We start from the raw sequence: 14809 nt of genomic DNA, 5'->3' as shown, positions 1-14809 counted from the left end.
CAGAAACACTCCACAGCACGGATGTGGTCCTCTCCTGCCGCGAACCTCGGTGAAAGCTAATTAAGAAATATCGCAGCCTTCTGCGAACTCAATTAAATAATGTTAATTTATTCTAATTTCAATTTGGAGGTAGTCTGAACAGGAGGAGGGGCTGTGAAAACATGTGGGAGAGGAAGGAGAGCTCTGGCCTCTTCCTTCCCCCCAGCACAGGAGCTCTCACAACCTGCAAAACTCTATTTAATTTGATCCCTTCGACTAACGTGGGTAATCACTGAAGCCCTTCAAATGAAGGGGAGAAAGAAAACATTCCTCTAGTGTCTAATGTGAGTGTGCTTGTAACAAAAATTAATAAAGGGAAAAGTGGTAAAGATTTCATGTAAGATTATGCTTGAAATATTACTCGACATACAAAGAAATAGGTGATATTCACACAGTATACAGTTAAGGAACAGCCTAAAAAAAGCTTTTGAAAAGCAAACGCACACCAGTTCCAGGATGTAATGTATTGACAGATAAACCACAAAGTTGAAAATTCCTTACTGTTTCCAAGATTCTTTGGCAAATATTAAGATAACACAGAACTTTTTCTTTCAAACTTCTGCCCACGCGCATAATCCAACCTCCAACTTTTCTTTATATGAAAATAAGGCAAATAAGTCACGAAGCGGAAACTTGATGAAAATCCAAAGATCAGAGCATCTAAGTGTAGAGCGCTCTGACTACAGAATAGAGATGGAGATGAAACAAAAGGAGGAGCAGAGGATCACTGAGTTACAGCGAGGGAAAAGAGATGGACTGAATCAGACCAGACAGAGCTCACAGCCCGCCCAACAGGAACTCCCTCTGTTCATTTAAATTAATCCCACAGATGTTTTCATCCTTCCAGCTCCTTCACAGATGCTACACTTTAAACTTGACGCACTTCAGGATCTCTAGACGGGACAATGGAATCACATATTGGTATGGGAGCTGTGAAGCATCTAAAGCCCCTTTCAGACATGCTCTCCTTTCCATTATTTTCACGATATCTTAATGCGTCGGCTTCATGTGTCAAAGAACAAGCCCGGTCACTTCTCTGTCAAACTCGCAACAGCCATCTAAGCATTCGGACCTAATGACAAGTGCATATAAACTTTCAACATGGTAAAAACCGGACTCATGTGCAGTCATATCTACAACTTTACAACTGTGTATACATGACATGTTGGTCTTTCTGTCTGGACATCATAAGACATTCTGGATGAAGTTTCAGTTACGACACAGTATACACGATAAAATGATCTGCGGTCATTTAAGACGCCCATGGTTTTGGCCACAATCAAGCTATTATAATGTAGTCTGAATCTGGCATCAATAACAACGGTGCAGAGACAAACACTGAGAAGTGTAGCTACATTTCAAGTACTTTCTTTCTACAAGCCTTATTCACCGATTCCTAGAAGCACCTTTTAAGCTAAAATTCACACATTAACACTTTGATAGGAGCATTAAGGTTTCAGTATCTTGCCCAGCAATACTTCAGCATGCAGACTAGAGGAGCCTGGCGTCAAACCATTGACCTTCTCATTGACAGATGTCCCACTGTATCTCCTGAGCCACCGCTGCCAAGGTATGACCTACCTTCACATTTCCTCAAACACAAACATCACCCGAAGTAAGGCACCTTTAATTGATCATTGAGGCAAAGGCCTCCTTTTTCAATTATGTTTAAAAATACATACTCAAAGTCCTAATATATTGTTCAGAAAGGTGCTATCTGCATATCCTCTTCAGTATATAGCAGGGTTTTGTTGGGACCTACTGTCCACCAGTCATCATGAGCAACAAAACAAAAGCTTCTGAAACCTCTGTAGATGCTGCATTTACATCTGAATCTACATAAGAACTTGAGTTAGTGCCAGCCCATGTGTTTCACTGGCAAAAATCCAGAGCACCGAGCTCATATTATTCTTAACGTAAATCCAATCAATATGTGTAATACCTGTGTATAGAAAAAGTGGGCGCACACCATATGTCATGTAGATGTCCTGATTTTCCACAGGCTGGCACTGAAGTGGCTGGTTTTAATGCAATGACAAGGAGGATGAGATTGCATCCAAGAAAACGTTTAATCCTAAATCTGTTGGAGTGAATGCAAACATCTTTCTCCATGACTGTAGTTGCCTTGTATTTTCTTGTTAGAACTCTTGCTTGGTTTTTACAGGTTTATGAAATATCTTCACCGAAGCATTGCTCGAGGCGCTGACCCTTAAACTCGTTTTCTATTTGTTGAGTGACCAGCCATTTAAAGCTTGTTCCTCTGCTGCAGCGAATAAATGTGTTAAATGTAATGGTGAAACGAGACAAGCTAATCTCTTTCGGTTACCAAAGACAAGATTTCATTTAAAAAGAAGAAAAAAGAAAAACTCATACTAACCCTTCAGGGCAGGTTTGTAAATGTAGAACTGAATATGGTGGGGCTTTCTGGATATCAATTTCTATTCACATTGTGAGATTAAACTGAATTCTGTGTGTGTGTTTATCTCAGCCCTACATACAATTTGCCCACATTGGTAAAATAAATATGAATGAAGAGTAGACGCCTTATATGGGAGAGGCGGAGGTTAGCTGTGTTTTGAGGGAAGGTTATAACTGCCCGAGTACATATTCACAGAACTGAGCCTTGGGCACACTGGAAACTATAAGAACAGATACATGCATACATTTACACTCTGTGCACGTTCCTAGCGTTATGATGTGTTGGTTTTGTCGTGGCCTCTCATAGTGAGGATGTCTCCTCTTAATCCTCCCTGACTTCATACATTCAAAGGTCATCTCACAGCCCATGTGTAGGCTGTGGTGTGTACCATGGTGCTGGGTGTGAATAAGAGGGGAAAAAAACCCTATTCACACTAGCTGTATATGCCAACAAACCCTGTAGGCCTATCCTTGTTTACTGTGAACATCCCATCTCTCTCGCGCTCTCTCTCCACAATTCCCTGGAAATGTTCCCTCTCTTTTCTGCCGTCTTATAACCCTTCACTATCCTCAGCATATTCTTCATTTCACCCCTCCTCTTCAGTCACAATTCATTCTCTAAACCCCACCTTGCCCCCTCCACACCAAGCTCCAGAGGCAGGGGCATCTCTTGGCGAAGTGTGGCCCACCACAGGCCACTGGCTTTGGGTAATTAAAGTGGTTTAGGCCCCCTCACCCATGGTCACAGGCAACTGCAGCTGGGTGATAAAGGCACTGTGCCATAATTACATGGACGGCCAGCATCACCGCCCAGCTACACTAAAACAGTCAGCTAGCCAGCTGCATGGGGAGGAGGGACCTGTGTGTGTCTATGTGTGTGTATGACTAACTGTACTGTGTTTGCGTGTATGTGTGTGCATGGGCACAGGGGGTCAACACCCCCTTGTGATCGCTCTGCTGTAGTTAAGCCCCCTGTGTTTAAGCCCTACACAGGCTCATTGAGCCCCTACACACACACACACACACACACACACACACACACACACACTCACAATTTTAACCCCCACTCATCCCCACACCCCCAGCCAATCATTCCCCACCAGTGGTCTGACTCCTGCCGTGAGTGTGTGTGACCATCAGCCATTTAATTAGACCCAGCCATGATTTACCTAATTTAAATAAATAAATAAACATATGAAAACACCCCAATAAACAAATACCTATATTCAAATGAGGAGCTGGGGAGTTTCATGAGCATAAAGAATGGTGCAGGAGATGAGACTGTGCAGGCGGAAAAAAAGCTAATGTAAGGACCACTGGATGTGGACACACTACTGCGAACACACACATACACACACAACACACTCAAAATGCTTCAACTCACTCACTTATAATAAAACATACTGCACGGACGAGCTAGAGTGAATGACAGGAAGTAGACATGAGCTGAGATCTGTTGAATTTTGGGGTTCAAGCTCAGAGATTTGAATTAAATGTAATTAAATGAACTTAAGAGTCTGCGAGGCCGACAAGTAGTTGATGAGATCAAAGTTAAAATCAAAATCTTAAATTGCTTTATTCTAAAAGGTATATTTCTCACAATAGAAAGTAATGATACGCTGCAGACACAGCCACAGTGCATTTCTTTCTGTATTTTTCACATGCATCACATGGGGATAAATCAAGTTTTTTACATTCCAGCAAGGACTGCGTACCTTGGGGGAAGAGGAGGCCAGCTCTCTCCCTATCATTGCTGCCACTGGGCTGGGCCCGACGGGCTGGGCTCTCTCCCCATCAGGGCCAGATGTGGGTTTGTGGGGTGGTAAACTGGGGCCGAGCCCAGGGCTAGTGCCCGGGGGTGGGGGAGCTCTCCTCTTCTGGCTGCTGGCCACATCAGGTGAGGGGCCACCAGCATCCTGCTGCACAGGGCTCGATGTCCTTGGCTCGTAGAATGGGTTGGATCTGGGAAAAAAAGGGAAAAGAGAGATTGGTGTAATTTATCCATCGAATTTGTAAAAAGAATGAGCTGTAAAACAGTATTTCACTAGGCTGGAGCTTATTCAGAACAGCAGAGCTACACTGTTTTTGATGATCCTACAGAAATGATTTAAAATATTCATACTTATATATATATATATAAAGTCTTAAATATTACAGTTATATCCCGACTCGCACTTTAAGATCCTCCTGATCTTAAAAATAAATTTAAAAAGCTAAACCAACAGACACAATATTCTTCAACGAGCAGAACTGGGGATACTGGAGGGTGGAGGATAGCGCTGCTGGAGATTTTTTCCTGTTAAAAGGGGATTTCTTCCTCCCCACTGTTGCTTACATGGCATACTGTGATCTTGGGATTTTTTTCTCTATTATTGCAAGATCTTTACCTTGCAAAATAAAGTGCCTTGGGGTCGTTGTTGTGTTGTTGTGAATTGGCACTATATAAATAAATCTGAATTGAATTGGAAAAAAAGCACTGATAATGGCCACACTAACTGTTCAGCCACATTTAGAGCAGCTATAAAATCTTCCTATTCTCATTTTTAAATACAAGTTTATAATATTTTCTTTTTTGTTTTCTTGTCCATTTTTGAATTTTAATGTGTTAGTGACTTTATTGTTTTTTTCTCGTGTTTTTAATGTGCTCTTCTCCCTATGAAGTCCTTTAAACCTTTACATGTGATTCAGGGCTATACAATAAAACTAAATTTCCTGACTTACAGCAGCAACACAAGCATAAAAGGCTCCAAAATGCCAATAAAGTTAACATAAACCATCTCAAAGACAGACATATAAGACAGAGGTGGGACCAAGTCATTGTTTTGCAAGTCTCAAGTAAGTCTCAAGTCTTTATCCTCAAGTCTCAAGTCAAGTCTCAAGTAATGTCAGGCAAGTCAGAGTCGAGTCTCAAGTCACTGGTGTAAAAGTCCGAGTCAAGTCACAAGTCTGAAACTTTGAATTTCAAGTCCTTTCGAGTCTTTAAAAAAAAAAAAATGAAAAAATAATGTTGCAGTTATATGCTAAATGTAAATATTAGACCATGTAATTTTAAAATCTGTGTTTTTCTCAACACATGACAAAATAGTGAACTTAGAAAATATACACAAATTGTGAAATTGCACCTCTATAAAATGCAGCTCAATTAAAGCTAGCTCCAAGAATAATTTTCACCGACAGTTCTGAGATAAGCTGCATGTTATTCTTGGATGCGGTTGTAGGACCAGCTTTAAAATCACATGACAAAAATATACACATTAAAAAAAACTGTATCACCAACGTAGCCTGGACAACATTTGCTAGTTAGATGAAGTCAGCTATCTCATCTTAGCATATTTATATGCATATTTATAATCATACAGTTCTTGGAGTGAGTGCACACACTCATGAAGTTTAGTAACTTCAGGTCACTGCAACAAGCCCAGGTACAGTTTACCGACGGATGGGTGCAGGACCTTGAAATGCACCGTGTAGAAAGTAAAGACCATCGTACCTATCATAAGTTTACCAGTCTCACAAATCGTCGTCATAAATACACATTCGTTAACCGTTTATTAATAGGACCTTTGAGCTCAACGGTAATTAATTAGTAGTGGAAATAATTTCTGGTACGCGTTACAGAAATGTAGCAGTGACAATAATATTGTATGCTGTAATCGTACTGGGCAATTAGTGATACAAAACAACTGTTTTATCCTGTGAATAAAAGTGTATGTTTTTGTCAATGTACCATAATAACAGAAGCGAAACGCAATATTGTGTCAGGACAATTCACTATTTATGCACAATAAATAAAGGAGCATAGCGCGACAATTTCTGTTCAGCGCCAGACTTGCTTGTAACCTATATCACCAATTATGTTATGAAAATGACGTATTAACTACTAAAAAACACTGACCTTCGTGTAAATGCTTGGAGCAGACTAACCTGTGAGCTGGAGGGTTCTGGGACGTTATATTTGATCTTTGAATGGCTGCAATCCAGACCATCCATCGCGTCTTTGTTACTTCGGAAACATGGCTTGAACAATTTCTCTTCAACGACATAATCCGATAACAACCGATCTCTTTACCCGTCGGCTTCCCGTGGCTGTCATGCGACCGGCTATTGCAGTTAATAATACAACGGCTTCTTGACATTTTTGTGTTTCTTTTTATCGCTGTATAACTGATTTTAATTGAAAGCCTGCGTGCGCTAGTACCGCTTGCCACGAGTTCCCAGAATCCTTTGCGGTTCTACCCGTGAATGACGTCACATTTTCAATCTCTATATAATATGCATGTTAAATTTTATATTTGGGGTAAAATATCAAGTCTTTTCAAGTAAACCGGTTCAAGTCCAATTCAAGTCCCAAGTCATTGGTGTAAAAGTCCAAGTCAAGTCACAAGTCTTAGAACATTTTTTCAAGTCAAGTCTAAAGTCATAAAATTAATGACTCGAGTCTGACTCGAGTCCAAGTCATGTGACTCGAGTCCACACCTCTGATATAAGCTATATAAGATATAAAACCTAATTTTTTATCTTGTAAAATTAGGTTGTCGAATACAAGAAAACATTAGAAAATATGTATATATTTTGCCTAATCATTAAACATTTTGTTTATAATGACCTATAATAACCATTAGGACCTTTTAAAGACATCCTAGGATCTAACTATAAATTCATTAATAGGGAAACAAAGGTATGGTGCAGCACAATGAACAGCACACAGAAAGTGGTAAGTTAATAGAAGATGCAGGTGCACTGAGGTCAGGACTGTGTGACCTCATATCCTCACTACCCAAGGTGGACTACTGACAGACAGGCCAGAGCACGACTGACTACATTACACACACGCACAAGCACTCACCAAAACACACACGCATACACATACCACAGTGTTATCAATACACAGGCATGCTGGTGGCAATGAAAGCAGGGGCACGGCCTTAAGACATTCACTCAACATGCAACAAGCAGTCCTAAACAAACAAGAGAATTGGATGGAGGAGGAGGAGGGGGTGAGAGGAAAAACTGATTGACTGGGTATCTGTGAAAGAGAAGGTTGGAGGTACTCAGTGTCCTACTGCAAAGTGATAGAAGGGGGAAAAAAGGAGGGAAGTGAAGAAAAGAAAAGGAGGCAGGTCTATAGAAAAGCTCTAACAGACCATCGCTGGCTAAAAGACATGTGAAAGGGCTGCAGTCAAAACACTGCGCTGCCCTCTTGAACTTTCTATTCTGCAGTGAGCTGCTCCTGATGTAAGAGACAGAGAAAAAGAAACACACCAGTCAATTCCTGTCTGTCTTTGGACAGCTGAGAGGAGTGAAACCTACGCCTGTCTGTGTGACGGCTTCGCTCAGTGGCAAAAAGGGGTTTACATTGACAATTTGGGCACGGCTGCTCTTGTGGAGATGGTCACACACTATTGGTGAAACGGTTCACTGATGGGAACACTTCAGAAGGATCCCCACATCAGTGTGAAGCTAAGATTCAACCCCTAAAGGTTGGCAACCTTTACTATCACAAGATAAAGTCTATATTGAGCTTTTAGAGAAGGTGACACAGCCTATTAAGTATAAAATAGCCTAACATTTCAGTAAAAACTGAGATTCACACATACACAACAAGCTACCTTTTTATGCTGCGTTCAATGACTAAATTTTTTCTTGTTCATTTATTTAATTTCAGGAAGTTCCACTGAGATTAAATATTTATAAGTAAGGGTTGCACAACACAGCCACCAAACTTAACTAAAATGAAAAATTTTAAAAATGCAGCATATACCAAAAAAAGTAAACAAATAACCAAAAAAACGCCTCCGTTGCCACATTCATCATATCTTTAAATTCAACAACAGATAGAAGCATCTTTATATTTTCTTCTTTACAAAGTAGCTGACAGCACTGATGAACCGAAATGATGCGGAACAGGAACAAGGAAGAGGGAATGGAAGGGTGGGGAGCAAGCGTAAAGGAGCTCCAAGGTGAAATAAAAATGAGCAGAGTCTACGAGGAAGTGAAGGAGAAAGAGGGAAAGTATGGGGCAACAAGTTGATGGGAGGGAGAGGATGGGGAGGACGGGTGGAAGACTGAAGAGGGAGACAAGGTTAAAGAATGCAGTGAAACAACAGGGCCCTTGTTCCTGTTGAAAGAGCTGCCTCGTCACTTTGCCCTGTTTGGAAGGGGGGAGCTGTGCCTACAAGTGCTCCTCTAGAAGGAGGGGGAGCTGCAGGACTCGGGCTGCCAGCAGTAATCGAGAACGTAACAGAGCGCTTTAAGTATCGCTACTTATGAAGAAAAGTGCAATTCCTCCAATGGCCACTTGAAGCTAGTGATCTGAAACCCTTAAATCTACATGCTTTCTATTTGCCACCAGGGGGCGACTCTTCTGACTGCACAACGATTTTCTGCGGTGTAAAAGTCTATGGGAAAATGGCCCTATAGTCACTTTTTCAGCACAGTAGACACTTTCCCAGTCAGTTTATAAGCTCAATCACTGGTCTCGGGTCAATAAAACAATAAAACATGACACTTTAAAAAAAGAAAAATAGCACAGGATAAGGTGCATGCTCTTTACTTAACAGCATGTTCACGCCTCATAATTCAAAGTTACTGTGTCATCAAATGCAAAAAAACCCCCCAAAAAAACAAAAAACAAACACCATTGTTTGAAACAATTCATTGGACATTGAAACAATTGTCCAATGAATAACAAAATCTTACTTGTCGAGCTCCTCCTCGTTGTGAGAAGTGTCCGCATACAGGTACTTGCTCATGTCAACGGGCCGGACACCTTTCCTCTGCCTGGGTTTGGGAGGTTCTGGATCTGGCTGAGGGTCTGTGTCCTGGTCAGGCTCATCAAAGGGGTTCCCCGGACATGCTTGTGTCTCTGGCTCATCTGGCTCGTTGAACGGATTTGAGTCGTCGTGGTCATAAAAGGAACTGTCGTCAGCCCGCGGTCGTAGGACCGGCTGGGCAGGGGGCTCTGACAGAGGACAGAAAGCATTGACAGCATGTATAAATCATGTTACTCCTAGACTTGACATGAGCTTTGGTAGCTTGTGATCTCAGTATGTTGAAGAGATAGACAGCAGAGAGAAACAAAATAAATGTGCCTTAACCTCCTAAGACTGGAACTCTTTCATGGCATACATTTTTATTTCTCTTTGCTATTTGGGCTGATTGGGACCTGATGAATGTAAAAACAAAGAATTATCTTTTTACCTGATGTAGTTTCTGAGAAGAGGATATCAGGCCCTTGTACAGTAAAATTTAGTATTGTGGTCTAGACAACCCAAAATGTGATGTCCACATATGTGGATGCCAGCTCCTAGAAGGTTAACTGCCTATTTGACTTTTCATAAATTGTGTGGATAATATTTAGTTTATTTCAACATTTTAAGGATCCAGGTTCCCTGTGTGGGCTCCTGGGTGGTGCCTGCACATATGCTTCATGCTGCCTTCACTGCCAACATAAGACAACCAAATCCTACACACAGCCACTATTGAATTAAAACAGCAACTGCATCGTCCCCAAAATAAGTAAACCTTTGTTGAAGATGATAAGGACATTAAAGGACACATGTACATACGTAAAAATATGCACTTGAGAAAGTAAAATCCAGGATTTAAGGCTGAAGATCAAAGACATCTTAAGTAAGCAAATAGGCAGCAAAGGTGTGCTTTTATGTATGTGAGAGCGTGACACTCAAAAACAAATACCTGTCCACTCAGGTGGTCAGACAAAAATATTGGTTTAGGTGTCTGACTGAAAGCATTGAAGCCTGATACAGTTGCAGAGGATTATACACATTCATGGTATCTGCACATCAGAACCTTAAAGCCACACTGCTCATCATCCCAAAGACTTTTCCCAAAGCAACACCAAGAAGATCGCAACCAAAGCCAGGCACGTTTTACAAGTTTTTACAATTATTATATATTAAAATGAAGTTGAGTGCATTTTCTTCAGAAGCTGGCAGAGCTGCACATACCTTCCTCATCAGGATCATCAAATGGGTTGAGATGGTTGGGATGAAGGTCGACATCGGGCTCATCAAAAGGATTGTTGTTCATGGCGGGAGCCATATCCTGATCCTCGTCTTCCAGGAAGTTCAGCTTATTAATCAGCTCTGTTGCCAAAGAGTTCAATAAAAAGTTATTTTAAATTAAACTACAGAGTCAAAACAGCTACACAACAAAATGCAATGAACAAACAGCCACAAAGCCAAATGCACCAAAATCTGCACTTCGGAGTGAACCATTCAGTCTTGGATAAGAAATCCCGCTTGCTGGGGAGCACTGCCTAAACTCCTTTGTTCCTCAACCATTTCATCCTTCTTCAGAGCATATACAACAGTGGCATTCTGGGAAATTTTGTGTGGTATGGAGGGTTACTGTGGGAGACTGTGGCGAAAGCATGGTGTTGCTATGGAGTTCCCAGCTGGAGGGGGTACTTGTGTACTTTATCTTCACTATACTCACTGTAGTTCAATCGCATGCTGCCAGGGTGTGGGTCAGTTTGAAAAGAGTGTAAATGTGCCTGAGGTAGATGCCAAGAAATGTTGCTGAGAAACATGAAAATCTGAACTAGTATAAAGAAAAACTGTGCTGTGAGCTACGTGTCCTGGGTCTATATGTAGTGTGGCTATGTGAAGTGGTGATGGCTGATAAGAGGAACAGCACTTAACTCACAACATTCATGGCCAATTTTAGGCCATGACAAGTGCACATGTCCAAGAGTGTGTTTAAATCTGTGAGAGGGTTTGTGACTACTCCTATCCAAAGAGAAGAATGTTGGAAGACCCCAAATAAACTCAGAAAACCTTGAGAGTACAAAGCTATGTTTGTTGTATATTACTGTTAGCCAACAGGATGTAATTTCCAGTTGAACCAGTGACTGGAGTTATTTGCCCAGAGGAGAAAGGGAAAGCTTTCGCATAAAGCCCTTATTTATGCGATTTTTAATAAGATGAAAAAGTTTTACAACTGTGCCCTTGCAAAAAAGAAAAACAAAACACTTTATTTAAATTTAGCCAAGGTGTGAAACATCACTGGTGGTATGACCCAGGGGCCACTGAACCTGACTTAGAAGTGCAAAAGGAGACGAGCATGTAGGGGAAAGCGGCCAAATTTAAATTAACTATTCTACTTTTATAGACAGATTGGTCGGACTTTTAAAAAAACATTTTTTTTTATCTAGCTTAAGATCACGTGAGAATATCATAGGCTAAATATTCTCAATTTAAAATAAATATACTTAATTCTATTTTGAAAACACAAATATTGCTTTGACCTGAAAGAGGAAAAAGGGTCTCTTTCTTTTCTTTTCTTTTTACCTGGTTTGGTTCACTACCAATTGCAGTAAAAGAGTGGGAAAGGTCACATTGTCAAATAAGAGAAACAATAGGAACCAAAAGGATGAACACCAACTGATGTGTTCACAACACCACGTACTGCACGTCACCACATGATTGAAGATAAATCGTACCACACAACACGACTACAATACCAATGTCACGAAGGATCAAGGGATAAGGGAGGGTAGAGCCAAAGAGAGAGGAAGAGGGGGAGACAGAACATTATGGGAGGAAAAATAAAAAATAAATAAATATGTAGATATAAACCGTGACACTGAGGGGTAGGAAGAGGCAACACAATGCTCACAAGACAATAAAAGAAGAATCGTGGGATGAAAAGGGGTGAAAGAAAGGTGAAAAAAGACCTTGGGAGGAAGCAGCAGGCTTAGCTGTTGCTTTGCGTGCTCGCTTGGGAACACCACCATCATCATCATCATCCCCATGTAAGCAGCTGAGGGCATTCAACTGGTTTACTATCTCTGCAAACGACAGGTCCATACAGGAAGGGAGGGAGGAAGAAAAGCAGTGAACAAGGCAAAAATAACACACACCATCCAGAATGTCCACACACATCCACACCGCACATTACACTGCACAATAACTGAGTGCAGACTGTTGGTTTGGTTTATATTATCATCAGTTCTATCACTAACAAGTCTGCAAGTACAAACAGATTAGTAAAGAGGAACACTAGTGTGAATGTGCATGCTTTAGTTAGTAATAGTGCTGCGATCAACCATTTAGCTGGTAAGGTCTACACTATAAAGTTCACAACTTTATAGTATTAACAGCCAAATGCAGTGTTTCCCACACCAACTTTACCTGGGCAGGTCACCTCAATCAAGTATATTTATGACTGCCTGTTAATGATAAATAGCTAGCTCGTCCTGTCTTGTGCTGCTCAATTTTTGCTGGGCAACTAGTTGTTTGCTACGTTTCATATCAGTAGCAATATCCAGGTCCAAACACTCCTTCAGTTCCCAAAAACAAACAAAGCTCTGGGACATTACTGAAAGTTTAAAACAGTCCAGATTTGTCCTGATACTAAGCTTAATCTCAACGCCAGAATATGTTCTGAAGGGTTAAAAGTTTTTTAGGGGGTCGGATCCAAAAACAAGAATTGAAGCACTGCAGCACATTAAAAAGGACAGAGCCTCGTTCAACGCTGGACCGGGAAAGAGCATCATTATATCATCACCGAACAAGCAGACTGTGGTGTTCCCATAGACTCTCTGTAAAGTGTACACTTGAAGGTGGATATCATTCAGCCATTTCTACAGTCTCTTCTCCTGGGGTTGAACATGCTCTACCCTGTGTCTTAGACTCCAGCAGGTCTAAGTAAGAAAGTCTTTCTTTCTCACTGTAACCAGAGCTGGCAGCATATGGAGAACTGGTTCATGTACCAACATGTCAAACTCCTGAAGGCTCCAGAGCAGAACAACAACTGTCATCACTCACTGCCATCCAAGATGTGGAAGACGTTTATCCCCAGGAGTAGAGACTCACTATTGCTCAGTTATAAAATATTTGCAGAGGAAACCGTGTTCTGTGGGAAACACTGCATCAGCACTGCAGTGCTAAATGCATGCACAGAGCCAAAAGCTAAAAAGAAAAAAACTTTATCTACTTTAAAATAACATTTCTGACATGCCTCCAGAGCTTCAGGTTCCAGACTGATAAATAAAGAGGTAATACTGAACAATGACTAACAACCCTATATAAACACAGAGTTTTATTGAGGTTTCATAATTTACATACAGCATATAAAAAGACAAAAGAGAACATGTGTTTTACAGCGTATGCATTGGTTAGCCTAGTGTTAGTATTGCTGGGGCTGCTTGCTGGCTTGCTCTGGAGGTACCATTCAGGCAAGAATATGACAGCAGCGAGTTTTGGCAGCCCGGCCCATCCTTTGATTCAGAGATGTGTGCTAGTGAAGCGTAGCTGTGGGCGCTCAATGCATATACATATAAATGAGATGAAGAGCATGAAAAAGAAAGGAGAGAAAAAATGAAGCTTAACATGAAGAGGTGGCGCTTTGAAAAGTTGGATTAAGCAAAGCAGGAAGCAGCGCGGCCCGTACATGCGACCGTAGAATGAATCATGTATGTAAGGAAGGAGCCAAGCCACCGTCAGTCTGCCAGTGCAACCAATACAAGACGAGGGGAACGAGGGGTAACAAGGATGTGGGAAAGTCAAAGCAACAGAAAACGCCCTGAAGCAGACAATACACGGCAAATAAAGCTCATGAATTTACAAACTCTCACTTTTTTTATTTGTGGAAAAACACACACACACACACACACACACACACACACACACACACACACACACACACACACACACACACACACACACAAGCATAAATTGGGGAAAACAAAGAAACCAAGAAGCAAAGTAAATGCCCCAAATGAAGCCTGGGTCCCGCGCTTATTCTTCAGGAAGTCTGGGAAATTTCGGGCGTTTTGGGGATTTTGATCAAATGACCAAAAGCAACTTCAATGACTTTCAGCAGATAAATCTTTGATCTTACAAAGCAAAATAAAAAAGTGCTCCTCCAGTGTTTTACCTGTGATCTTAGCAGCTTTCTCCTCCTGGTTGACCCTGTTCTCCTCATCCTCCTCATTCTCCTCCTCAAAGTCATCCAGGTTGCCAATGTCCGCCTGTTTCATGCTCATCAGGCTGGCCAGGCTCTGCATGTCCTCATCACTGGACCCCACCAGCCCCAAAAAAAACCAAGAACCAAAACAATGTATACACATAGATAGAGAAATACATGCAGCTGAAAAACATCAAGACAGATAGGACAATTTAACCTACACACCCCACATACATTTAAAATCCATCTCTTTCAATCATTTCTTCACTCCAGACGACCATTTTTACACCTAAAACTTTAACACCCCTCCCTCACATTTTAAAGCTTCTTTAAAGCTTGGTTTTGACTCCAGCCTCTGCCCCACTGATGCATTTCTACATCATTTCTTGTATTTTATGTAGTCCTCTGTGCGCCCCCC

General features: G+C 41.3%; 1 protein-coding gene across 4 annotated transcripts in view; it reads right to left on the bottom strand.

The window, feature by feature from the left end:
• ehbp1 (EH domain binding protein 1) overlaps positions 1 to 14809 on the bottom strand; it is a 163563-nt gene that overhangs the window by 91216 nt on the left and 57538 nt on the right. For 3 of the 4 annotated variants that reach the window (XM_004553474.4, XM_004553475.4, XM_004553472.4), the window contains 5 exons: positions 14362 to 14501; positions 12158 to 12271; positions 10428 to 10565; positions 9157 to 9418; positions 4173 to 4419 (listed from right to left, as the gene is read on the bottom strand). In XM_004553474.4, the coding sequence (XP_004553531.2) occupies positions 4173 to 4419; positions 9157 to 9418; positions 10428 to 10565; positions 12158 to 12271; positions 14362 to 14501 (901 nt within the window). The remainder of the gene's footprint in view (positions 1 to 4172; positions 4420 to 9156; positions 9419 to 10427; positions 10566 to 12157; positions 12272 to 14361; positions 14502 to 14809) is intronic. The other variant, XM_004553473.4, reaches the window with a different exon arrangement.

Source organism: Maylandia zebra, linkage group LG13 (genome assembly GCF_041146795.1).
Source record: "Maylandia zebra isolate NMK-2024a linkage group LG13, Mzebra_GT3a, whole genome shotgun sequence".
NCBI lineage: Eukaryota > Metazoa > Chordata > Actinopteri > Cichliformes > Cichlidae > Maylandia > Maylandia zebra.
This window is presented reverse-complemented; position numbering and strand designations above follow the sequence as displayed.